This window comes from Hyperolius riggenbachi, unplaced genomic scaffold, assembly GCF_040937935.1.
Source record: "Hyperolius riggenbachi isolate aHypRig1 unplaced genomic scaffold, aHypRig1.pri scaffold_155, whole genome shotgun sequence".
In the NCBI taxonomy this organism is placed as follows: Eukaryota; Metazoa; Chordata; class Amphibia; order Anura; family Hyperoliidae; genus Hyperolius; species Hyperolius riggenbachi.
In genome coordinates this window covers 212,661-239,552 of record NW_027152368.1, presented here as the reverse complement: position 1 = coordinate 239,552, position 26,892 = coordinate 212,661, and the positions used below count along the sequence as shown (strand labels likewise).

Genomic DNA, 26,892 nt, shown 5'->3' with positions numbered 1-26,892 from the left:
ACTTCACATGTTCCCAGCATCGGGGGGGGGGCAGGTAAGGGTGCAGACACATGCTACATGCGTGTACTTCACATGTTCCAGCATCGGGGGGGGGGCAGGTGAAGGGGCGACACATGATACATGCGTGTACTTCACATGTTCCAGCATCGGGGGGGGGCAGGTAAGGGTGCGACACATGATACATGCATGTACTTCACATGTTCCAGCATCGGGGGCAGGTGAAGGGTGCGACACATGATACATGCATGTACTTCACATGTTCCAGCATCGGGGGGGCAGGTAAGGGTGCGACACATGATACATGCGTGTACTTCACATGTTCCAGCATCGGGGGGGCAGGTAAGGGTGCGACACATGATACATGCGTGTACTTCACATGTTCCAGCATCGGGGGGGGGCAGGTAAGGGTGCGACACATGATACATGCGTGTACTTCACATGTTCCAGCATCGGGGGGGGGGGGCAGGTAAGGGTGCGACACATGATGCATGCGTGTACTTCACATGTTCCAGCATCGGGGGGGGGGGGCAGGTAAAGGGTGCGACACATGATACATGCGTGTACTTCACATGTTCCAGCATCGGGGGGGGGGGGCAGGTAAGGGTGCGACACATGATACATGCGTGTACTTCACATGTTCCAGCATCGGGGGGGGGGGAGTAAGGGTGCGACACATGATACATGCGTGTACTTCACATGTTCCAGCATCGGGGGGGGGGGGGGCAGGTAAGGGTGCGACACATGATACATGCGTGTACTTCACATGTTCCAGCATCGGGGGGGGGGGGCAGGTAAGGGTGCGACACATGATACATGCATGTACTTTCACATGTTCCAGCATCCGGGGGGGGCAGGTAAGGGTGCAACACATGATACATGCATGTACTTCACATGTTCCAGCATCGGGGGGCAGGTAAGGGTGCGACACATGATACATGCGTGTACTTCACATGTTCCAGCATGGGGGGGGGGCAGGTAAGGTACGACACATGATACATGCGTGTACTCACATGTTCCAGCATGGGGGGGGGGCAGGTAAGGGTACGACACATGATACATGCATGTACTTCACATGTTCCAGCATCGGGGGGGGGGGCAGGTAAGGGTGCGACACATGATACATGCATGTACTTCACATGTTCCAGCATCGGGGGGCAGGTAAGGGTGCGACACATGATACATGCGTGTACTTCACATGTTCCAGCATGGGGGGGGGGCAGGTAAGGGTACGGACACATGATACATGCCTGTACTTCACATGTTCCAGCATCGGGGAGGGGGGGGGGGCAGGTAAGGGTACGACACATGATACATGCATGTACTTCACATGTTCCAGCATCGGGGGGCAGGTAAGGGTACGACACATGATACATGCGTGTACTTCACATGTTCCAGCATCGGGGGGGGGGGCAGGTAAGGGTGCGACACATGTACATGCGTGTACTTCACATGTTCCAGCATCGGGGGGGGGGCAGGTAAGGGTGCGACACATGATACATGCGTGTACTTCACATGTTCCAGCATCGGGGGGGGGGGCAGGTAAGGGTGCGACACATGATACATGCGTGTACTTCACATGTTCCAGCATCGGGGGGGGGCAGGTAAGGGTGCGACACATGATACATGCGTGTACTTCACATGTTCCAGCATCGGGGGGGGGGGGCAGGTAAGGGTGCGACACATGATACATGCATGTACTTCACATGTTCCAGCATCGGGGGGGGGGGGCAGGTAAGGGTGCGACACATGGATACATGCATGTACTTCACATGTTCCAGCATCGGGGGCAGGTAAGGGTGCGACACATGATACATGCATGTACTTCACATGTTCCAGCATCGGGGGGCAGGTAAGGGTACGACACATGATACATGCGTGTACTTCACATGTTCCAGCATCGGGGGGGGGGCAGGGTAAGGGTGCGACACATGATACATGCGTGTACTTCACATGTTCCAGCATCGGGGGGGGGGCAGGTAAGGGTGCGACACATGATACATGCGTGTACTTCACATGTTCCAGCATCGGGGGGGGGGGCAGGTAAGGGTGCGGACACATGATACATGCGTGTACTTCACATGTTCCAGCATCGGGGGGGGGGGGCAGGTAAGGGGGCGACACATGATGCATGCGTGTACTTCACATGTTCCAGCATCGGGGGGGGGGGGGGGCAGGTAAGGGTGCGACACATGATACATGCGTGTACTTCACATGTTCCAGCATCGGGGGGGGGGGGGGCAGGTAAGGGTGCGACACATGATACATGCATGTACTTCACATGTTCCAGCATCGGGGGGGGGGCAGGTAAGGGTGCGACACATGATTACATGCGTGTACTTCACATGTTCCAGCATCGGGGGGGGGGGCAGGTAAGGGTGCGACACATGATACATGCGTGTACTTCACATGTTCCAGCATCGGGGGGGGGGGGGCAGGTAAGGGTGCGACACATGATACATGCGTGTACTTCACATGTTCCAGCATCGGGGGGGGGGGGGCAGGTAAGGGTGCGACACATGATACATGCGTGTACTTCACATGTTCCAGCATCGGGGGGGGGGGGGGGGCAGGTAAGGGTGCGACACATGATACATGCGTGTACTTCACATGTTCCAGCATCGGGGGGGGGGGGCAGGTAAGGGTGCGACACATGATACATGCATGTACTTCACATGTTCCAGCATCGGGGGGGGGGCAGGTAAGGGTGCGACACATGATACATGCGTGTACTTCACATGTTCCAGCATCGGGGGGGGGGCAGGTAAGGGTGCGACACATGATACATGCGTGTACTTCACATGTTCCAGCATCGGGGGGGGGGCAGGTAAGGGTGCGACACATGATGCATGCGTGTACTTCACATGTTCCAGCATCGGGGGGGGGGGGCAGGTAAGGGTGCGACACATGATACATGCGTGTACTTCACATGTTCCAGCATCGGGGGGGGGGGGGGCAGGTAAGGGTGCGACACATGATACATGCGTGTACTTCACATGTTCCAGCATCGGGGGGCAGGTAAGGGTACGACACATGATACATGCGTGTACTTCACATGTTCCAGCATCGGGGGGCAGGTAAGGGTGCGACACATGATACATGCGTGTACTTCACATGTTCCAGCATCGGGGGGCAGGTAAGGGTACGACACATGATACATGCGTGTACTTCACATGTTCCAGCAAAGGGGGGCAGGTAAGGGTACGACACATGATACATGCGTGTACTTCACATGTTCCAGCATCGGGGGGCAGGTAAGGGTGCGACACATGATACATGCGTGTACTTCACATGTTCCAGCATCGGGGGGCAGGTAAGGGTACGACACATGATACATGCATGTACTTCACATGTTCCAGCAAAGGGGGGCAGGTAAGGGTACAACACATGATACATGCGTGTACTTCACATGTTCCAGCATCGGGGGGCAGGTAAGGGTACGACACATGATACATGCGTGTACTTCACATGTTCCAGCATCGGGGGGCAGGTAAGGGTACGACACATGATACATGCATGTACTTCACATGTTCCAGCATCGGGGGGCAGGTAAGGGTACGACACATGATACATGCGTGTACTTCACATGTTCCAGCATCGGGGGGCAGGTAAGGGTGCGACACATGATACATGCGTGTACTTCACATGTTCCAGCATCGGGGGGCAGGTAAGGGTACGACACATGATACATGCATGTACTTCACATGTTCCAGCAAAGGGGGGCAGGTAAGGGTACAACACATGATACATGCGTGTACTTCACATGTTCCAGCATCGGGGGGCAGGTAAGGGTACGACACATGATACATGCATGTACTTCACATGTTCCAGCATCGGGGGGCAGGTAAGGGTACGACACATGATACATGCGTGTACTTCACATGTTCCAGCATCGGGGGGCAGGTAAGGGTGCGACACATGATACATGCGTGTACTTCACATGTTCCAGCATCAGGGGGCAGGTAAGAGTACGACACATGATACATGCGTGGGTATAATTGTCAATCTCCCCTCCCCGCCCCTCTGTCTTCTTCTTCCAATCAGCTTGTATCTGAATGCTGAAGAGAGAATAAAAAGACTTCAGAAGTGAAGTATTGCGGTCTGCAGCTAATAGTCACACACGTTGCTATGTAAGCTGAGGAAGGCACGCTCCCTTGCATAGCAACGCTCCCTCAACCACTTAAAGGGGAACTGAAGAGAGGTATATGGAGGCTGCCATGTTTACCAGTTGCCTGGCAGTCCTGCTGCTCCTCTGCCTCTAATACTATTAGCCATAGCCCCTGAACAAGCATGCAGCAGATCAGGTGTTTCTGACATTAAAGTCAGATCTGACAAGACTAGCTGCATGCTTGTTTCTGGTGTGATTCAGACACTACTGCAGAGAAATAGACCAGCAGGGCTGCCAGGCAACTGGTATTGATTAAAAGGAAATAAATATGGCAGCCTCCGTATACCTCTTACTTCAGTTCCCCTTTAAGATTCCAGGACATGAATTTCACATCCTAATTGGCCCCATGTAGTTTCCAGGATGTGAAATTCAGTCCTGCAGTTAAAAGGCCACCGCGCGCGCTCCCAGCGGCCTCGCGCGTGCACGAGCGTGCGTACATTTCACTGTGAATGAGTGTTGCTAATGGCAGTGCTCAATCATGAAACCAAGAGAAAAAAGTATTAAAGTGACAATGTCCCCATTAAATAATAAAGTGTTTCTCTTCCCTCCACAAGTAAAATATAACTCCTACCTAATTAACCCCTTGAGTCACCTATACCTAGCCCTAATATTAGCGGACACCTGTAATGGCTGCCGCAAGTAGCGATCGCACGCAATCGTTAGGGCGACAGCTCCGGGACACAACACTGCACATATGCTGTGCTGTTGCCTAGCAATGTATCTGTACAGCACTGAGGTCCCCAAACTGCACCATAGCGATCGGGTACAAACGCGCAAACTGACGATAATGGTACGCAACATTCCCAACTGGTGATAAGATATGGCATGTAGGGTATCAGTTGAACCGGGAAAAGACAAGTAACCTATTTTGAGATGTTTTATAACTCTGGCGCTTATCATGTAGAATTTGTGAAGGGCGAAATATGAAAAAAATGTTTATTTTCTGCACTTGCGCTTATTTATTTTTTTAAATTTCAATTGCTCATAAAATTAATTCTTGAAAAACAAATATTACCCAAAGAAAGCCTAGATTGTCCTGAACAAAAACTATGTATGACTTTGATGGCGTAAGTAATGAAAAAGTTATTGTGTCAATACTGACAGCTAAAATGACAAAATTGTCAGGAATCTTAAAGGGGGGAAAAAACCCGGAATAGGAAGTGGTTAATGAATCCAGGCCCATGTATGTTACCTGTTCCAGCCATGTGTATGTGATATGTTACTCCGGTGCTGTGGGCGAGGTCTCAGCTCTCATGTGATGTGTTGTCTCTCCAGGGATGTGTTGGCTGCGGCTCGTACAGGAAGTGGCAAGACTCTGGCCTTCCTCATCCCGGCAATCGAGCTGGTCTACAAGCTCCGCTTCATGCCCAGGAATGGTGAGAGCAGTCCTGCGGTTGCCTGTGCTGTATGTCCTGCTCCGTGTCACACGTGTGTTGCGTGTTGTATATTCTCTGTACAGATGACCGATCCTCGTGTCCTGTGTAACGTGTCCGGTTTCCTCCCCGCAGGTACCGGGGTTCTCATCCTGTCCCCCACACGGGAGCTGGCCATGCAGACTTATGGGGTCCTGAAGGAACTGATGGCGCACCATGTCCACACATATGGCCTTATCATGGGAGGCAGCAACCGCTCAGCAGAGGCACAGAAACTGGCCAACGGTGTGAATATTGTTGTGGCGACGCCCGGCCGGCTGCTGGACCACATGCAGGTACCAGAGGCTACATGTGGTGTGTGTAATACATGCTAAGCCTTATACCGTGTGATGCTACATGTGGTGTGTGTAATACATGCTAAGCCTTATACCGTGTGATGCAACATGTGGTGTGTGTAATACATGGTAAGCCTTATACCGTGTGATGCTACATGTGATGCTACATGTGGTGTGTGTAATACATGCTAAGCCTTATACCGTGTGATGCTACATGTGGTGTGTGTGTAATACATGCTAAGCCTTATACCGTGTGATGCTACATGTGGTGTGTGTAATACATGCTAAGCCTTATACCGTGTGATGCTACATGTGGTGTGTGTGTAATACATGCTAAGCCTTATACCGTGTGATGCAACATGTGGTGTGTGTAATACATGCTAAGCCTTATACCGTGTGATGCTACATGTGGTGTGTGTAATACATGCTAAGCCTTATACCGTGTGATGCTACATGTGGTGTGTGTGTAATACATGCTAAGCCTTATACCGTGTGATGCAACATGTGGTGTGTGTAATACATGGCAAATGAAGAGAAAGATCCGCACCACCTTCAGAAAAGCTTAGTCTGTTTTATTGGAAAAAAACATACAAATTTAAAAAGAACTTTAAGGCAGGACAGTCCACTGTTTCGGGCTCCTGCCCATCTTCATGCTGCCTAGTTCTGAAGTAACATACAAAAACACCAACATATATACAGAGAAACAACCAATCACTGAGTATATACTAATTAGAGGACCTGATGGGAAACAGCCTATTTACATATCTAGTCACACCTCCAACTCCCCCATTGGTGGATCTGAGCAAGATCCAAACATTCAAAAAATAACTGTCAATAATGGCTGAATAAAAAAAATATCAAAATCAGGCATGCCTCTAAGATGTATTGGCAAGATATCAGCCAAAACGCCATGGTGGAATATGCTGAATAGCAGAAAAAAGAAAAAATCCAAAAAGTAACATTTTATTAAAGAAAACAAAACATCAAAATCCGCATGGAAATGACACATAAACGCATCAATACGACGCGACGCCATACCCGCATACGCGTATAGATGACGTAATAATGCATATCCTCTATCTAGACTACTGACGATCAAAAATACGCATCTATGCCGGACGTATATACACATGAGACAAGCGCTCAAAAAATGACGCATAAACGTATAAAAAATTACGTATCAATAAAACAATCGCCTAGAAAGTGCCACATGAACGAGTCCTAACTATACGCAATCTTTGCGACTAAAAATACGCGTAAAATTAACCAAACACCAAAAAATGCCGAAAAATGCCAAAAAAAAATGCCGAAAAAATGTCAAAAAAAGCCGAAAAAATGTCAAATGCCAAAAAAATGCCAAGAAACTGCTGAAAAGATGCCATATATGAAAAAATCATGCCATATATGAAAAAAATCAATTCAGCACTTTCCACCAATGGTATATCAGATGATTGGTAGTATAATAAAAAATATCCAATAAAAGAAAGCTAATAAGGCCTATAAATATCTGAGTCTATCAGTATCACCAATCTAGTCTCAAATCATACTCTTTATTTAACCCACTATTCACAGTGTCAAGTTCTCTGATCCATTTAGATTCTAACTTCAATAATCTAGACAATCTATCACCCCCTTTATTATCCTGTTTAACCCCATCGATGACACAAACCCTAAGCTGACTAACATTGTGTCCAAAGGTAGTAAAATGCTCTGAAACGGCCTGATCCATATTCTTTTTGCGAATGGTAGATTTGTGCGAGGCCAAACGATCTTTCAATCTCTGTGTCGTTTGGCCAACATAGCACTTACCACATGGGCATTTAAGCATATAAACCACCCAACGAGAATCACAAGTGTACCTATCTCGTATGGCATATCGTTTACCACTCATAGGGTGAAAAAAGGTATCACCCTTAATGAGGCTATTACAAATATGACATTGTAAACAGGGAAAAATGCCACATTGCTTTGGTTGTTTATTAATACTGATATCAGAATGAACCAATTTACTCCTAAGGGAGGGTGCTCTTTTGTAACAGAACATAGGGGGCGATTAAATTCCTTAATATAAGGTAATGAATCCCTAAGAATGTTCCAATGTCGTTTAATACAACGTTCCACTTGACTACTGACTACACTATAAGTGGAAACAAATGCAACCCTATCTTGTTTGTCTTGTCTACCAGAGCCTCTCCTTCTCCTACCCCCACCTGGTCTATTATCAAGTTGGTTAAGAAGTAATTTGGTAGGGTATCCCCTTTGCTTAAAGCGTACCACCATTTCGGACAACCTCAAGTCTTGTTTGCCCTCCTGGCTGACAATTCTGTCAACCCGTTGGAACTGTCCACCAGGGATATTATGGATCATGTGCTGCGGGTGAAAACTCCTGAAATGTAAAATAGCATTCCTGTCGGTCTCTTTACGAAAAAGATCGGTCACCAAGTGTCCATCTTCCTTGATAACCATGGTGTCTAAATAAGAAATCATCAACTGATGATAATTGATGGTCAATTTAATGAAGGGACACTTCAAATGCAGGGAACTGACAAAATCAACTAGGGCCGAGTGTGGCCCCGCCCACAGACAAAAAACATCGTCTATGTACGTTACATAGACGATGTTTTTTGTCTGTGGGCGGGGCCACACTCGGCCCTAGTTGATTTTGTCAGTTCCCTGCATTTGAAGTGTCCCTTCATTAAATTGACCATCAATTATCATCAGTTGATGATTTCTTATTTAGACACCATGGTTATCAAGGAAGATGGACACTTGGTGACCGATCTTTTTCGTAAAGAGACCGACAGGAATGCTATTTTACATTTCAGGAGTTTTCACCCGCAGCACATGATCCATAATATCCCTGGTGGACAGTTCCAACGGGTTGACAGAATTGTCAGCCAGGAGGGCAAACAAGACTTGAGGTTGTCCGAAATGGTGGTACGCTTTAAGCAAAGGGGATACCCTACCAAATTACTTCTTAACCAACTTGATAATAGACCAGGTGGGGGTAGGAGAAGGAGAGGCTCTGGTAGACAAGACAAACAAGATAGGGTTGCATTTGTTTCCACTTATAGTGTAGTCAGTAGTCAAGTGGAACGTTGTATTAAACGACATTGGAACATTCTTAGGGATTCATTACCTTATATTAAGGAATTTAATCGCCCCCTATGTTCTGTTACAAAAGAGCACCCTCCCTTAGGAGTAAATTGGTTCATTCTGATATCAGTATTAATAAACAACCAAAGCAATGTGGCATTTTTCCCTGTTTACAATGTCATATTTGTAATAGCCTCATTAAGGGTGATACCTTTTTTCACCCTATGAGTGGTAAACGATATGCCATACGAGATAGGTACACTTGTGATTCTCGTTGGGTGGTTTATATGCTTAAATGCCCATGTGGTAAGTGCTATGTTGGCCAAACGACACAGAGATTGAAAGATCGTTTGGCCTCGCACAAATCTACCATTCGCAAAAAGAATATGGATCAGGCCGTTTCAGAGCATTTTACTACCTTTGGACACAATGTTAGTCAGCTTAGGGTTTGTGTCATCGATGGGGTTAAACAGGATAATAAAGGGGGTGATAGATTGTCTAGATTATTGAAGTTAGAATCTAAATGGATCAGAGAACTTGACACTGTGAATAGTGGGTTAAATAAAGAGTATGATTTGAGACTAGATTGGTGATACTGATAGACTCAGATATTTATAGGCCTTATTAGCTTTCTTTTATTGGATATTTTTTATTATACTACCAATCATCTGATATACCATTGGTGGAAAGTGCTGAATTGATTTTTTTCATATATGGCATGATTTTTTCATATATGGCATCTTTTCAGCAGTTTCTTGGCATTTTTTTGGCATTTATTTGACATTTTTTCGGCTTTTTTTGACATTTTTTCGGCATTTTTTTTTGGCATTTTTCGGCATTTTTTCGGCATTTTTTGGTGTTTGGTTAATTTTACGCGTATTTTTAGTCGCAAAGATTGCGTATAGTTAGGACTCGTTCATGTGGCACTTTCTAGGCGATTGTTTTATTGATACGTAATTTTTTATACGTTTATGCGTCATTTTTTGAGCGCTTGTCTCATGTGTATATACGTCCGGCATAGATGCGTATTTTTGATCGTCAGTAGTCTAGATAGAGGATATGCATTATTACGTCATCTATACGCGTATGCGGGTATGGCGTCGCGTCGTATTGATGCGTTTATGTGTCATTTCCATGCGGATTTTGATGTTTTGTTTTCTTTAATAAAATGTTACTTTTTGGATTTTTTCTTTTTTCTGCTATTCAGCATATTCCACCATGGCGTTTTGGCTGATATCTTGCCAATACATCTTAGAGGCATGCCTGATTTTGATATTTTTTTATTCAGCCATTATTGACAGTTATTTTTTGAATGTTTGGATCTTGCTCAGATCCACCAATGGGGGAGTTGGAGGTGTGACTAGATATGTAAATAGGCTGTTTCCCATCAGGTCCTCTAATTAGTATATACTCAGTGATTGGTTGTTTCTCTGTATATATGTTGGTGTTTTTGTATGTTACTTCAGAACTAGGCAGCATGAAGATGGGCAGGAGCCCGAAACAGTGGACTGTCCTGCCTTAAAGTTCTTTTTAAATTTGTATGTTTTTTCCCAATAAAACAGACTAAGCTTTTCTGAAGGTGGTGCGGATCTTTCTCTTCATTTGCTACAGTTTGAGTCCCATGGTGTCCGGGACTATTGGATCTGCACACCTGACCATCTGAAATTGATGGAAGCCAAGCAAGTGCGACTCCACACTCAAAATTACTGTGTGTGTAATACATGCTAAGACTTATACCGTGTGATGCTACATGTGGTGTGTGTAATACATGCTAAGCTTTATACCGTGTGATGCTACATGTGGTGTGTGTAATACATGCTAAGCTTTATACCGTGTAATGCTACATGTGGTGTATGTGGCGTGTGAGGCTGTAGTACATGCTAAGCTTTATACCGTGTGATGCTACATGTGGTGTATGTGGCGTGTGAGGATGTAGTACATGCTAAGCCTTATACTGTGTGATGCTACATGTGGTGTATGTAATACATGCTAAGCCTTATACCGTGTGATGTTACATGTGGTGTATGTGGCGTGTGAGGATGTAATACATGCTAAGCCTTATACCGTGTGATGTTACATGTGGTGTATGTAATACATGCTAAGCCTTATACCGTGTGATGCTACATGTGGTGTATGTAATACATGCTAAGCCTTATACCGTGTGATGCTACATGTGGTGTGTGTAATACATGCTAAGCCTTATACCGTGTGATGTTACATGTGGTGTATGTGGCGTGTGAGGATGTAATACATGCTAAGCCTTATACCGTGTGATGCTACATGTGGTGTGTGTAATACATGCTAAGCTTTATACCGTGTGATGCTACATGTGGTGTGTGTAATACATGCTAAGCTTTATACCGTGTAATGCTACATGTGGTGTATGTGGCGTGTAAGGCTGTAGTACATGCTAAGCTTTATACCGTGTGATGCTACATGTGGTGTATGTGGCGTGTGAGGATGTAGTACATGCTAAGCCTTATACTGTGTGATGCTACATGTGGTGTATGTAATACATGCTAAGCCTTATACCGTGTGATGTTACATGTGGTGTATGTGGCGTGTGAGGATGTAATACATGCTAAGCCTTATACCGTGTGATGTTACATGTGGTGTATGTAATACATGCTAAGCCTTATACCGTGTGATGCTACATGTGGTGTATGTAATACATGCTAAGCCTTATACCGTGTGATGCTACATGTGGTGTGTGTAATACATGCTAAGCCTTATACCGTGTGATGTTACATGTGGTGTATGTGGCGTGTGAGGATGTAATACATGCTAAGCCTTATACCGTGTGATGTTACATGTTGTGTATGTAATACATGCTAAGCCTTATACCGTGTGATGTTACATGTGGTGTATGTAATACATGCTAAGCCTTATACCGTGTGATGCTACATGTGGTGTGTGTAATACATGCTAAGCCTTATACCGTGTGATGCTACATGTGGTGTGTGTGTGTAATACATGCTAAGCCTTATACCGTGTGATGCTACATGTGGTGTGTGTAATACATGCGAAGCCTTATACCGTGTGATTCTACATGTGGTGTGTGTGTAATACATGCTAAGCCTTATACCGTGTGATGTTACATGTGGTGTATGTAATACATGCTAAGCTTTATACCGTGTGATGCTACATGTGGTGTGTGTAATACATGCTAAGCCTTATACCGTGTGATGTTACATGTGGTGTATGTGACGTGTGAGGATGTAGTACATGCTAAGCTTATACCGTGTGATGCTACATGTGGTGTATGTGGCGTGTGAGGGTGTAATACATGCTAAACCTTATACCATGTGATGTTACATGTGGTGTATGTGGAGTGTGAGGGTGTAATACATGCTAAGCTTTATACCCTGTGATGCTACATGTGGTGTATGTGACGTGTGAGGGTGTAATACATGCTAAGCCTTATACCGTGTGATGTTACATGTGGTGTATGTGGCGTGTGAGGATGTAATACATGCTAAGCCTTATACCGTGTGATGTTACATGTGGTGAATGTGGCGTGTGAGGATGTAATACATGCTAAGCCTTATACCGTGTGATGTTACATGTGGTGTATGTGACGTGTGAGGGTGTAATACATGCTAAACCTTATACCGTGTGATGTTACATGTGGTGTATGTGGCGTGTGAGGATGTAATACATGCTAAGCCTTATACCGTGTGATGTTACATGTGGTGTATGTGACGTGTGAGGGTGTAATACATGCTAAGCCTTATACCGTGTGATGCTACATGTGGTGTATGTGGCGTGTGAGGGTGTAATACATGCTAAACCTTATACCGTGTGATGTTACATGTGGTGTATGTGGCGTGTGAGGATGTAATACATGCTAAGCCTTATACCGTGTGATGTTACATGTGGTGTATGTGACGTGTGAGGGTGTAATACATGCTAAGCCTTATACCGTGTGATGTTACATGTGGTGTATGTGGCGTGTGAGGATGTAGTACATGCTAAGCCTTATACCGTGTGATGCTACATGTGGTGTATGTGATCTGTGAGGATGTAGTACATGCTAAGCCTTATACCGTGTGATGCTACATGTGGTGTATGTGGCGTGTGAGGGTGTAATACATGCTAAGCCTTATACCGTGTGATGTTACATGTGGCGTGTGAGGATGTAGTACATGCTAACCCTGATACCGTGTGATGTTACATGTGCTGTATGTGGCGTGTGAGGATGTAGTACATGCTAACCCTGATACCGTGTGATGTTACATGTGGTGTATGTGACGTGTGAGGGTGTAATACATGCTAAGCTTTATACCGTGTGATGTTACATGTGGTGTATGTGACGTGTGAGTGTGTAATACATGCTAAGCTTTATACCGTGTGATGTTACATGTGGTGTATGTGACGTGTGAGGGTGTAATACATGCTAAGCTTTATACCCTGTGATGCTACATGTGGTGTATGTGACGTGTGAGGGTGTAATACATGCTAAGCTTTATACCGTGTGATGCTACATGTGGTGTATGCGGCGTGTGAGGATGTAGTACATGCTAAACCTTATACCGTGTGATGCTACATGTGGTGTATGTGGCGTGTGAGGATGTAGTACATGCTAAGCCTTATACCGTGTGATGCTACATGTGGTGTATGTGGCGTGTGAGGATGTAGTACATGCTAAGCCTTATACCGTGTGATGTTACATGTGGGGTATGTGGCGTGTGAGGGTGTAATACATGCTAACCCTGATACCGTGTTATGTTACATGTGGTGTATGTGGCGTGTGAGGATGTAGTACATGCTAACCCTGATACCGTGTGATGTTACATGTGGTGTATGTGGTGTGTGAGGGTGTAGTACATGCTAACCCTGATACCGTGTGATGTTACATGTGGTGTATGTGGCGTGTGAGGATGTAGTACATGCTAAGCTTTATACCGTGTAATGCTACATGTGGTGTATGTGGCGTGTGAGGCTGTAGTACATGCTAAGCTTTATACCGTGTGATGCTACATGTGGTGTATGTGGCGTGTGAGGATGTAGTACATGCTAAGCCTTATACTGTGTGATGCTACATGTGGTGTATGTAATACATGCTAAGCCTTATACCGTGTGATGTTACATGTGGTGTATGTAATACATGCTAAGCCTTATACCGTGTGATGCTACATGTGGTGTGTGTAATACATGCGAAGCCTTATACCGTGTGATTCTACATGTGGTGTGTGTGTAATACATGCTAAGCCTTATACCGTGTGATGTTACATGTGGTGTATGTAATACATGCTAAGCTTTATACCGTGTGATGCTACATGTGTGTGTAATACATGCTAAGCCTTATACCGTGTGATGTTACATGTGGTGTATGTGACGTGTGAGGATGTAGTACATGCTAAGCTTATACCGTGTGATGCTACATGTGGTGTATGTGGCGTGTGAGGGTGTAATACATGCTAAGCCTTATACCGTGTGATGTTACATGTGGTGTATGTGGCGTGTGAGGATGTAATACATGCTAAGCCTTATACCGTGTGATGTTACATGTGGTGAATGTGGCGTGTGAGGATGTAATACATGCTAAGCCTTATACCGTGTGATGTTACATGTGGTGTATGTGACGTGTGAGGGTGTAATACATGCTAAACCTTATACCGTGTGATGTTACATGTGGTGTATGTGGCGTGTGAGGATGTAATACATGCTAAGCCTTATACCGTGTGATGTTACATGTGGTGTATGTGACGTGTGAGGGTGTAATACATGCTAAGCCTTATACCGTGTGATGCTACATGTGGTGTATGTGGCGTGTGAGGGTGTAATACATGCTAAACCTTATACCGTGTGATGTTACATGTGGTGTATGTGGCGTGTGAGGATGTAATACATGCTAAGCCTTATACCGTGTGATGTTACATGTGGTGTATGTGACGTGTGAGGGTGTAATACATGCTAAGCCTTATACCGTGTGATGTTACATGTGGTGTATGTGGCGTGTGAGGATGTAGTACATGCTAAGCCTTATACCGTGTGATGCTACATGTGGTGTATGTGATCTGTGAGGATGTAGTACATGCTAAGCCTTATACCGTGTGATGCTACATGTGGTGTATGTGGCGTGTGAGGGTGTAATACATGCTAAGCCTTATACCGTGTGATGTTACATGTGGCGTATGAGGATGTAGTACATGCTAACCCTGATACCGTGTGATGTTACATGTGGTGTATGTGGCGTGTGAGGATGTAGTACATGCTAACCCTGATACCGTGTGATGTTACATGTGGTGTATGTGACGTGTGAGGGTGTAATACATGCTAAGCCTTATACCGTGTGATGTTACATGTGGTGTATGTGACGTGTGAGGGTGTAATACATGCTAAGCTTTATACCGTGTGATGTTACATGTGGTGTATGTGACGTGTGAGGGTGTAATACATGCTAAGCTTTATACCGTGTGATGTTACATGTGGTGTATGTGACGTGTGAGGGTGTAATACATGCTAAGCTTTATACCGTGTGATGCTACATGTGGTGTATGTGACGTGTGAGGGTGTAATACATGCTAAGCTTTATACCCTGTGATGCTACATGTGGTGTATGTGACGTGTGAGGGTGTAATACATGCTAAGCCTTATACCGTGTGATGTTACATGTGGTGTATGTGACGTGTGAGGGTGTAATACATGCTAAGCCTTATACCGTGTAATGCTACATGTAGTGTATGTGACATGTGAGGATGTAATACAAGCTAAGCCTTGTACCGTGTGATGTTACATGTGGTGTATGTGGCGTGTGAGGATGTACTACATGCTAACCCTGATACCGTGTGACGTTACATGTGGTGTATGTGGCGTGTGAGGATGTAGTACATGCTAAGCCTTATACCGTGTGATGTTACATGTGGTGTATGTGACGTGTGAGGGTGTAATACATGCTAAGCCTTATACCGTGTGATATTACATGTGGTGTATGTGACGTGTGAGGGTGTAATACATGCTAAGCTTTATACCCTGTGATGCTACATGTGGTGTATGTGAGGTGTGAGGGTGTAATACATGCTAAGCTTTATACCGTGTGATGCTACATGTGGTGTATGTGGCGTGTGAGGATGTAGTACATGCTAAGCCTTATACCGTGTGATGCTACATGTGGTGTATGTGACGTGTGAGGGTGTAATACATGCTAAGCCTTATACCGTGTGATGCTACATGTGGTGTATGTGAGGTGTGAGGGTGTAATACATGCTAAGCCTTATACCGTGTGATGCTACATGTGGTGTATGTGACGTGTGAGGATGTAATACATGCTAAGCCTTATACCCTGTGATGGTACATGTGGTGTATGTGGCGTGTGAGGGTGTTATACATGCTAACCCTGATACCGTGTGATGTTACATGTGTATGTGGCGTGTGAGGATGTAATACATGCTAAGCTTTATACCGTGTGATGCTACATGTGGTGTATGTGATCTGTGAGGATGTAGTACATGCTAAGCCTTATACCGTGTGATGCTACATGTGGTGTATGTGGCGTGTGAGGCTGTAGTACATGCTAAGCCTTATACCGTATAATGCTACATGTGGTGTATGTGACGTGTGAGGGTGTAATACATGCTAAGCTTTATACCGTGTGATGCTACATGTGGGGTATGCGGCGTGTGAGGATGTAGTACATGCTAAACCTTATACCGTGTGATGCTACATGTGGTGTATGTGGCGTGTGAGGATGTAGTACATGCTAAGCCTTATACCGTGTGATGCTACATGTGGTGTATGTGGCGTGTGAGGATGTAGTACATGCTAAGCCTTATACCGTATGATGTTACATGTGGGGTATGTGGCGTGTGAGGGTGTAATACATGCTAACCCTGATACCGTGTGATGTTACATGTGGTGTATGTGGCGTGTGAGGATGTAGTACATGCTAACCCTGATACCGTGTGATGTTACATGTGGTGTATGTGGTGTGTGAGGGTGTAGTACATGCTAACCCTAATACCGTGTGATGTTACATGTGGCGTATGTGGCGTGTGAGGATGTAGTACATGCTAAGCCTTATACCGTGTGATGCTACATGTGGTGTATGTGGCGTGTGAGGGTGTAACACATGCTAAGCCTTATACCGTGTGATGTTACATGTGGTGTATGTGGCGTGTGAGGATGTAGTACATGCTAAGCCTTATACCGTGTGATGCTACATGTGGTGTATGTGGCGTGTGAGGGTGTAATACATGCTAAGCTTTATACCGTGTGATGTTACATGTGGTGTATGTGACGTGTGAGGGTGTAATACATGCTAAGCCTTATACCGTGTGATGCTACATGTGGTGTATATGGCGTGTGAGGGTGTAATACATGCTAAGCCTTATACCGTGTGATGCTACATGTGGTGTATATGGCGCGTGAGGGTGTAATACATGCTAAGCCTTCTACCGTGTGATGTTACATGTGGTGTATGTGGCGTGTGAGGATGTAGTACATGCTAAGCCTTATACCGTGTGATGCTACATGTGGTGTATGTGGCGTGTGAGGATGTAGTACATGCTAACCCTGATACCGTGTGATGTTACATGTGGTGTATGTGGCGTGTGAGGATGTAGTACATGCTAACCCTGATACCGTGTGATGCTACATGTGGTGTATGTGGCGTGTGAGGATGTAATACATGCTAAGCCTTCTACCGTGTGATGTTACATGTGGTGTATGTGGCGTGTGAGGATGTAGTACATGCTAAGCCTTATACCGTGTGATGCTACATGTGGTGTATGTGGCGTGTGAGGATGTAGTACATGCTAAGCCTTATACCGTGTGATGTTACATGTGGCGTGTGAGGGTGTAGTACATGCTAACCCTGATACCGTGTGATGTTACATGTGGTGTATGTTGCGTGTGAGGATGTAGTACATGCTAACCCTGATACCGTGTGATGTTACATGTGGCGTGTGAGGATGTAATACATGCTAAGCCTTATACCGTGTGATGCTACATGTGGTGTATGTGGCGTGTGAGGATGTAATACATGCTAAGCCTTATACCGTGTGATGTTACATGTGGTGTATGTGGCGTGTGAGGATGTAGTACATGCTAAGCCTTATACCGTGTGATGCTACATGTGGTGTATGTGGCGTGTGAGGATGTAGTACATGCTAAGCCTTATACCGTGTGATGTTACATGTGGCGTGTGAGGGTGTAGTACATGCTAACCCTGATACCGTGTGATGTTACATGTGGTGTATGTGGCGTGTGAGGATGTAGTACATGCTAAGCCTTATACCGTGTGATGTTACATGTGGTGTGTGAGGGTGTAATACATGCTAAGCCTTATACCGTGTGATGTTACATGTGGTGTATGTGACATGTGAGGGTGTAATTCATGCTAAGCTTTATACCGTGTGATGTTACATGTGGTGTATGTGACGTGTGAGGGTGTAATACATGCTAAGCCTTATACCGTGTGATGCTACATGTGGTGTATGTGAGGTGTGAGGGTGTAGTACATGCTAAGCCTTATACCGTATAATGCTACATGTGGTGTATGTGGCGTGTGAGGATGTAATACATGCTAAGCCTTATACCGTGTGATGTTATATGTGGTGTATGTGGCGTGTGAGGATGTAGTACATGCTAAGCCTCATACCGTGTGATGCTACATGTGGTGTATGTGGCGTGTGAGGCTGTAGTACAGGCTAAACCTTATACCGTGTGATGTTACATGTGGTGTATGTGACGTGTGAGGATGTAGTACATGCTAAGCCTTATACCGTGTGATGGTACATGTGGTGTAATACATGCTAAGCCTTATACCGTATGATGTTACATGTGGTGTATGTGGCGTGTGAGGATGTAGTACATGCTAAGCCTTATACCGTGTGATGTTACATGTGGTGTATGTGACATGTGAGGATGTAATACAAGCTAATCCTTATACCGTGTGATGCTACATGTGGTGTATGTGGCGTGTGAGGGTGTAATACATGCTAAGCTTTATACCGTGTGATGTTACATGTGGTGTATGTGACGTGTGAGGGTGTAATACATGCTAAGCCTTATACCGTGTGATGCTACATGTGGTGTATGTGACGTGTGAGGATGTAGTACATGCTAACCCTGATACCGTGTGATGTTACATGTGGCGTATGTGGCGTGTGAGGATGTAGTACATGCTAAGCCTTATACCGTATAATGCTACATGTGGTGTATGTGAGGTGTGAGGGTGTAGTACATGCTAAGCCTTATGCCGTGTGATGCTACATGTGGTGTATGTGGTGTGTGAGGGTGTAGTACATGCTAACCCTGATACCGTGTGACGTTACATGTGGTGTATGTGGCGTGTGAGGGTGTAATACATGCTAAGCCTTATATTGTGTGATGTTACATGTGGTGTATGTGGCGTGTGAGGATGTAGTACATGCTAAGCGTTATACCGTGTGATGTTACATGTGGTGTATGTGGCGTGTGAGGATGTAATACATGCTAAGCCTTATACCGTGTGATGTTACATGTGGTGTATGTGACGTGTGAGGATGTAGTACATGCTAAGCCTTATACCGTGTGATGCTACATGTGGTGTATGTGGCGTGTGAGGATGTAGTACATGCTAAGCCTTATACCGTGTGATGCTACATGTGGTGTATGTGGCGTGTGAGGATGTAGTACATGCTAAGCCTTATACCGTATAATGCTACATGTGGTGTATGTGGCGTGTGAGGATGTAATACATGCTAAGCCTTATACCGTGTGATGCTACATGTGGTGTATGTGGCGTGTGAGGATGTAATACATGCTAAGCCTTATACCGTGTGATGTTACATGTGGTGTATGTGGCGTGTGAGGATGTAGTACATGCTAAGCCTTATACCGTATAATGCTACATGTGGTGTATGTGGCGTGTGAGGATGTAATACATGCTAAGCCTTATACCGTGTGATGCTACATGTGGTGTATGTGGCGTGTGAGGATGTAATACATGCTAAGCCTTATACCGTGTGATGTTACATGTGGTGTATGTGAGGTGTGAGGGTGTAGTACATGCTAAGCTTTATAACGTGTGATGCTACATGTAGTGTATGTGACGTGTGAGGATGTAGTACATGCTAAGCCTTATACCGTGTGATGTTACATGTGGTGTATGTGGCGTGTGAGGGTGTAGTACATGCTAAGCCTTATACCGTGTGATGTTACATGTGGGGTGTGACGTTTTCCTTCTACCTGCAGAACACGCCGGGGTTTATGTACAAGAACCTGCAGTGTCTGGTCATCGATGAGGCAGATCGAATCCTGGAAGTTGGCTTTGAGCAAGAGATGAAGCAGATCATCGGCCTGTTGCCAAGTGAGTGCCGCCAGTCTCCGGATAAGTGTGGGGTAGCTGGGGATGGCACTATGGGGCATTGCTGTACGTGGCATGCTGGGTTATTTCCCTATGTGGCATGATGGGGCAGGACTGATGGGTTGCTTGTTTTGCAGAGCGGCGGCAGACGATGCTGTTTTCTGCCACACAGACCCGGAAGGTGGAGGACTTGGCACGGATCTCTCTGAAGAAGGAGCCGCTGTACGTGGGGGTGGATGACCACAAGGACACGGCCACAGTGGATGGGCTGGAGCAGGTAGTGGCTGGAGAGGTGGGGGGGGGGGGGGGGGGGCTTATTAGAGTGCAGTCAGTATATTGTAACCTGTCTTCTGTGGCAGGGCTATGTCGTGTGTCCGTCAGAGAAGCGATTCCTGCTGCTCTTCACCTTCCTGAAGAAGAATCGCAAGAAGAAGATGATGGTTTTCTTCTCCTCCTGCATGTCTGTCAAATTCCATTACGAGCTCCTCAACTACATCGACCTTCCAGTGATGGCGATCCACGTGAGTGCTCTGTGATTGGCGGCCTGGTATCTCTGTGCTCTGTGATTGGCTGCACGGTATCTGCTCTGTGATTGGCTGCCCGTTATCTCTCTGCTCTGTGATTGGCTGCCCCGTATCTCTGCTCTGTGATTGGCTGCCCGGTATCTGTGCTCTGTGATTGGCTGCCCGTTACCTCTCTGCTCTGTGATTGGCTGCCCGGTATCTGTGCTCTGTGATTGGCTGCCCGGTATCTGTGCTATGTGATTGGCTGCCCGGTATCTGTGCTCTGTGATTGGCTGCCCGTTACCTCTCTGCTCTGTGATTGGCTGCCCGGTATCTGTGCTATGTGATTGGCTGCCCGGTATCTGTGCTCTGTGATTGGCTGCCCGGTATCTGTGCTATGTGATTGGCTGCCCGGTATCTGTGCTCTGTGATTGGCTGCCCCGTATCTCTGTGCTCTGTGATTGGCGGCCTGGTATCTCTGTGCTCTGTGATTGGCTGCCCCGTATCTCTGTGCTCTGTGATTGGCTGCCCGGTATCTCTGCTCTGTGATTGGCTGCCCCGTATCTCTGTGCTCTGTGATTGGCTGCCCGGTATCTGTGCTCTGTGATTGGCTGCCCCGTATCTCTGTGCTCTGTGATTGGCTGCCCGGTATCTGTGCTCTGCGATTGGCTGCCCCGTACCTGTGCTCTGTGATTGGCTGCCCCGTATCTCTGTGCTCTGTGATTGGCTGCCCCGTATCTCTGTGCTCTGTGATTGGCTGCCCGGTATCTGTGCTCTGTGATTGGCTGCCTGGTATCTGTGCTCTGTGATTGGCTGCCCCGTGTCTCTCTGCTCTGTGATTGGCTGCCTGGTATCTGTGCTCTGTGATTGGCTGCCCCGTATCTCTGTGCTCTGTGATTGGCTGCCCGGTATCTGTGCTCTGTGATTGGCTGCCCGGTATCTGTGCTCTGTGATTGGCTGCCCCGTATCTCTCTGCTCTGTGATTGTCTGCCCCGTATCTCTGTGCTCTGTGATTGGCTGAGCCGTATCTCTGTGCTCTGTGATTGGCTGCCCGGTATCTGTGCTCTGTGATTGGCTGCCCCCCGTATCTCTGTGCTCTGTGATTGGCTGAGCCGTATCTCTGTGCTCTGTGATTGGCTGCCCGGTATCTCTGTGCTCTGTGATTGGCTGCCCGGTATCTCTGTGCTCTGTGATTGGCTGAGCCGTATCTCTGTGCTCTGTGATTGGCTGCCCCGTGCTCTGTGATTGGCTGCCCCGTGCTCTGTGATTGGCTGCCCCGTATCTCTGTGCTCTGTGATTGGCTGCCCCGTATCTCTGTGCTCTGTGATTGGCTGCCCGGTATCTCTGTGCTCTGTGATTGGCTGCCCGGTATCTCTGTGCTCTGTGATTGGCTGCCCCGTACCTGTGCTCTGTGATTGGCTGCCCCGTATCTCTCTGCTCTGTGATTGGCTGCCCCGTATCTCTGTGCTCTGTGATTGGCTGCCCCGTATCTCTGTGCTCTGTGATTGGCTGCCCCGTATCTCTGTGCTCTGTGATTGGCTGCCCTGTAGCAGAGTATATTGGGTACATACAGTATATGAGCAGTGTTCTCTCTCCCTCTCTCTCTCTCTCTGCAGGGGAAGCAGAAGCAGACAAAGCGGACCACCACATTCTTCCAGTTCTGTAACGCAGACTCTGGGATCCTCCTGTGTACAGACGTAGCTGCCCGAGGGCTGGACATCCCCGAGGTGGACTGGATTGTGCAGTATGACCCCCCAGATGACCCTAAGGTGATTATATGGGTGTCTGGCGATAGCGCTGACATCAGCTGTGGTGTTCTCTGTGTGTAACGTGTCTCATCTCTCCCAATCACAGGAGTACATCCACCGCGTGGGCAGGACCGCTCGCGGTATAGATGGGAGGGGCCACGCTCTGCTGATTCTGCGGCCAGAGGAGATAGGATTCCTCCGCTACCTGAAACAAGCCAGGGTACGCTGCGTGTCTGTGTGCGTCTGTGCTGTGTGCGTGTCTGTGCCGTGTCTGTGCGCTGTGCCGTGTCTGTGTGCGTGTCTGAGCTGTGTCTGTGCGCTGTGCCGTGTCTGTGTGCGTGTCTGTGCTGTGCGTGGCTGTGCTCTGTGCTGTGTGCATGTCTGTGTGCTGTGCCGTGTCTGTGCGCGTGGCTGTGCGCTGTCTGTGCTGTGCGTGACTGTGCTGTGTCTGTGTGCGTGTCTGAGCTGTGTCTGTATGTGCTGTGCGTGTCTGTGCTCTGTGCTGTGCCTTGTCTATCTGCCTTCCTTTCTGTGTGTACGCAGTTTGTGTGTTACCCGTCTGCATATTTGGCCACTGTGACTGCATGTATTACCTGTCTGCGTGTCTGCCTGCAGTCTTGTCCATCTACATGTACAGGGGAAACTTGAAAGATTAGAATATTGTGCAGAAGTTCATTTATTTCAGAAACTCAACATAAAAGGTGAAACTAATATATGAAATGGGAAACCTTTGCAGGTGTTCAGGATGAATTAGAGGCTGACACTTTTAGCCTTGTATATCAAACATTTTCACGATATTCTAATGTACAGCTCCCCCGCGCCCCCCCCCAACACCCCCCCCCCCCCTGCAGCTCCCCTGCGCCCGTCCCCTGCGCTCTGCACACCCCAACAACCCCCTCAGAACCTCCTGCGGCCATCCACCCAGAGATATGCAGCTCCCTGCAGCTGTCCCTACCCACCCACGCTCTTCAGCTCCCCGCAGCCGTCCCCCGAGCTCTTCAGCTCCCCGCAGCCGTTGCAGCCGTCCCCCGAGCTCTTCAGCTCCCCGCAGCCGTCCCCCGAGCTCTTCAGCTCCCCGCAGCCGTCCCCCGAGCTCTTCAGCTCCCCGCAGCCGTCCCCCGAGCTCTTCAGCTCCCCGCAGCCGTCCCCCGAGCTCTTCAGCTCCCCGCAGCCGTCCCCCGAGCTCTTCAGCTCCCCGCAGCCGTCCCCCGAGCTCTTCAGCTCCCCGCAGCCGTCCCCCGCGCTCTTCAGCTCCCCGCAGCCGTCCCCCGAGCTCTTCAGCTCCCCGCAGCCGTCCCCCAAGCTCTTCAGCTCCCCGCAGCTGTCCCTACCCACCCACGCTCTTCAGCTCCCCGCAGCCGTCCCCCGAGCTCTTCAGCTCCCCGCAGCCGTCCCCCGAGCTCTTCAGCTCCCCGCAGCTGTCCCGCTGTGCTCTGCAGCATCCAGTAGACCCCCCCCCCCCCCCCGTGTTAGATAGTGCCACGTCTGTTTCCGGCATTCTCACTGATATTTTGTGGTTTATGATTTCTGCAGGTGCCACTGAGTGAATTTGAGTTTTCTTGGAGTAAAATATCTGACATCCAATCGCAGGTAAGTATTTGTGGGGGGATTTGCTGTATAATCTCTCTAATAATCTCTGTATTGGTGTGTACTGACCGTGGCTTCTCTCCCTCCAGCTGGAGAAACTGATAGAGAAGAATTATTATCTGCACAAGTCAGCACAGGAGGCGTACAAAGCGTACATCCGGGCCTACGACTCGCACTCACACAAGCAGATATTCGATGTCAACACGCTAAACCTGCCGAAGGTTTGCCTCTCCTTCGGGTTCCGGGTGCCGCCATATGTGGACCTCAGTATCCTTTACATGTTTATTAACCCATAAATGGCATGGAGTAAATAACTGCCGCTCCTAGGATGGCGGGCTGTGTGCACTGATGGGCAATACGGTAAGTAGCCTTCTAGGGAGTGAATCCACAAAGTGAGGGAGAGCGTGTTGTGATTCCCTGGTGGCTAGCATGTGCCCATAGATTGCTGTGTGCAGTAATACTTGTACAGATAATACTTAGCACTATGGGCTTGAATTAGCTGCTGTTATTCACGCTAGTCAATTACTGTGCCTTAATGAGGGCTCCCTGCATACTCGGCGTGCTACTGGCAGCGTGCCTTAATGAGGGCTCTCTGCATACTAGGCGTGCTACTGGCAGCGTGCCTTAATGAGGGCTCCCTGCATACTAGGCGTGCTGCTGGCAGCGTGCCTTAATGAGGGCTCCCTGCATACTAGGCGTGCTACTGGCAGCGTACCTTAATGAGGGCTCCCTGCATACTAGGCGTGCTACTGGCAGCGTGCCTTAATGAGGGCTCCCTGCATACTAGGCGTGCTACTGGCAGCGTGCCTTAATGAGGGCTCTCTGCATACTAGGCGTGCTACTGGCAGCGTGCCTTAATGAGGGCTCCCTGCATACGAGGCGTGCTACTGGCAGCGTGCCTTAATGAGGGCTTCCTGCATACTAGGCGTGCTGGTGGCAGCGTGCCTTAATGAGGGCTCCCTGCATACTCGGCGTGCTACTGGCAGCGTGCCTTAATGAGGGCTCCCTGCATACTAGGCGTGCTACTGGCAGCGTGCCCTAATGAGGGCTCCCTGCATACGAGGCGTGCTACTGGCAGCGTGCCTTAATGAGGGCTCCCTGCATACTAGGCGTGCTGGTGGCAGCGTGCCTTAATGAGGGCTCCCTGCATACTAGGCGTGCTACTGGCAGCGTGCCTTAATGAGGGCTCCCTGCATACTAGGCGTGCTGGTGGCAGCGTGCCTTAATGAGGGCTCCCTGCATACTAGGCGTGCTACTGGCAGCGTGCCTTAATGAGGGCTCCCTGCATACTAGGCGTGCTGCTGGCAGCGTACCTTAATGAGGGCTCCCTGCATACTAGGCGTGCTACTGGCAGCGTGCCTTAATGAGGGCTCCCTGCATACTAGGCGTGCTGCTGGCAGCGTGCCTTAATGAGGGCTCCCTGCATACTAGGCGTGCTGCTGGCAGCGTGCCTTAATGAGGGCTCCCTGCATACTAGGCGTGCTGCTGGCAGCGTGCCTTAATGAGGGCTCCCTGCATACTAGGCGTGCTACTGGCAGCGTGCCTTAATGAGGGCTCCCTGCATACTAGGCGTGCTACTGGCAGCGTGCCTTAATGAGGGCTCCCTGCATACTAGGCGTGCTACTGGCAGCGTGCCTTAATGAGGGCTCCCTGCATACTCGGCGTGCTACTGGCAGCGTGCCTTAATGAGGGCTCCCTGCATACTAGGCGTGCTACTGGCAGCGTGCCTTAATGAGGGCTCCCTGCATACTAGGCGTGCTGCTGGCAGCGTGCCTTAATGAGGGCTCCCTGCATACTAGGCGTGCTGCTGGCAGCGTGCCTTAATGAGGGCTCCCTGCATACTAGGCGTGCTACTGGCAGCGTGCCTTAATGAGGGCTCCCTGCATACTCGGCGTGCTACTGGCAGCGTGCCTTAATGAGGGCTCCCTGCATACTAGGCGTGCTACTGGCAGCGTGCCTTAATGAGGGCTCCCTGCATACTAGGCGTGCTACTGGCAGCGTGGCTTAATGAGGGCTCCCTGCATACTAGGCGTGCTAATGGCAGCGTGCCTTAATGAGGGCTCCCTGCATACTAGGCGTGCTAATGGCAGCGTACCTTAATGAGGGCTCCCTGCATACTAGGCGTGCTACTGGCAGCGTACCTTAATGAGGGCTCCCTGCATACTAGGCGTGCTACTGGCAGCGTGCCTTAATGAGGGCTCCCTGCATACTAGGCGTGCTACTGGCAGCGTGCCTTAATGAGGGCTCCCTGCATACTAGGCGTGCTACTGGCAGCGTGCCTTAATGAGGGCTCTCTGCATACTAGGCGTGCTACTGGCAGCGTGCCTTAATGAGGGCTTCCTGCATACTAGGCGTGCTACTGGCAGCGTGCCTTAATGAGGGCTCCCTGCATACTAGGCGTGCTACTGGCAGCGTGCCTTAATGAGGGCTCCCTGCATACTAGGCGTGCTACTGGCAGCGTGCCTTAATGAGGGCTCCCTGCATACTAGGCGTGCTACTGGCAGCGTACCTTAATGAGGGCTCCCTGCATACTAGGCGTGCTACTGGCAGCGTGCCTTAATGAGGGCTCTCTGCATACTAGGCGTGCTACTGGCAGCGTGCCTTAATGAGGGCTCCCTGCATACTAGGCGTGCTACTGGCAGCGTGCCTTAATGAGGGCTCCCTGCATACTAGGCGTGCTGCTGGCAGCGTGCCTTAATGAGGGCTCTCTGCATACTAGGCGTGCTACTGGCAGCGTGCCTTAATGAGGGCTCCCTGCATACTAGGCGTGCTGCTGGCAGCGTGCCTTAATGAGG

General features: G+C 48.3%; 1 protein-coding gene across 1 annotated transcript in view; it reads left to right on the top strand.

The window, feature by feature from the left end:
- DDX18 (DEAD-box helicase 18) overlaps positions 1-26,892 on the top strand; it is a 52,544-nt gene that overhangs the window by 21,106 nt on the left and 4,546 nt on the right. Inside the window, exons 4-13 of the mRNA XM_068264794.1 lie at positions 3,829-3,841; positions 5,441-5,541; positions 5,674-5,873; positions 20,148-20,262; positions 20,397-20,536; positions 20,619-20,780; positions 22,379-22,531; positions 22,617-22,730; positions 24,044-24,100; positions 24,187-24,364. Coding sequence (XP_068120895.1) covers positions 3,829-3,841; positions 5,441-5,541; positions 5,674-5,873; positions 20,148-20,262; positions 20,397-20,536; positions 20,619-20,780; positions 22,379-22,531; positions 22,617-22,730; positions 24,044-24,100; positions 24,187-24,364 — 1,233 coding nt within the window. The remainder of the gene's footprint in view (positions 1-3,828; positions 3,842-5,440; positions 5,542-5,673; positions 5,874-20,147; positions 20,263-20,396; positions 20,537-20,618; positions 20,781-22,378; positions 22,532-22,616; positions 22,731-24,043; positions 24,101-24,186; positions 24,365-26,892) is intronic.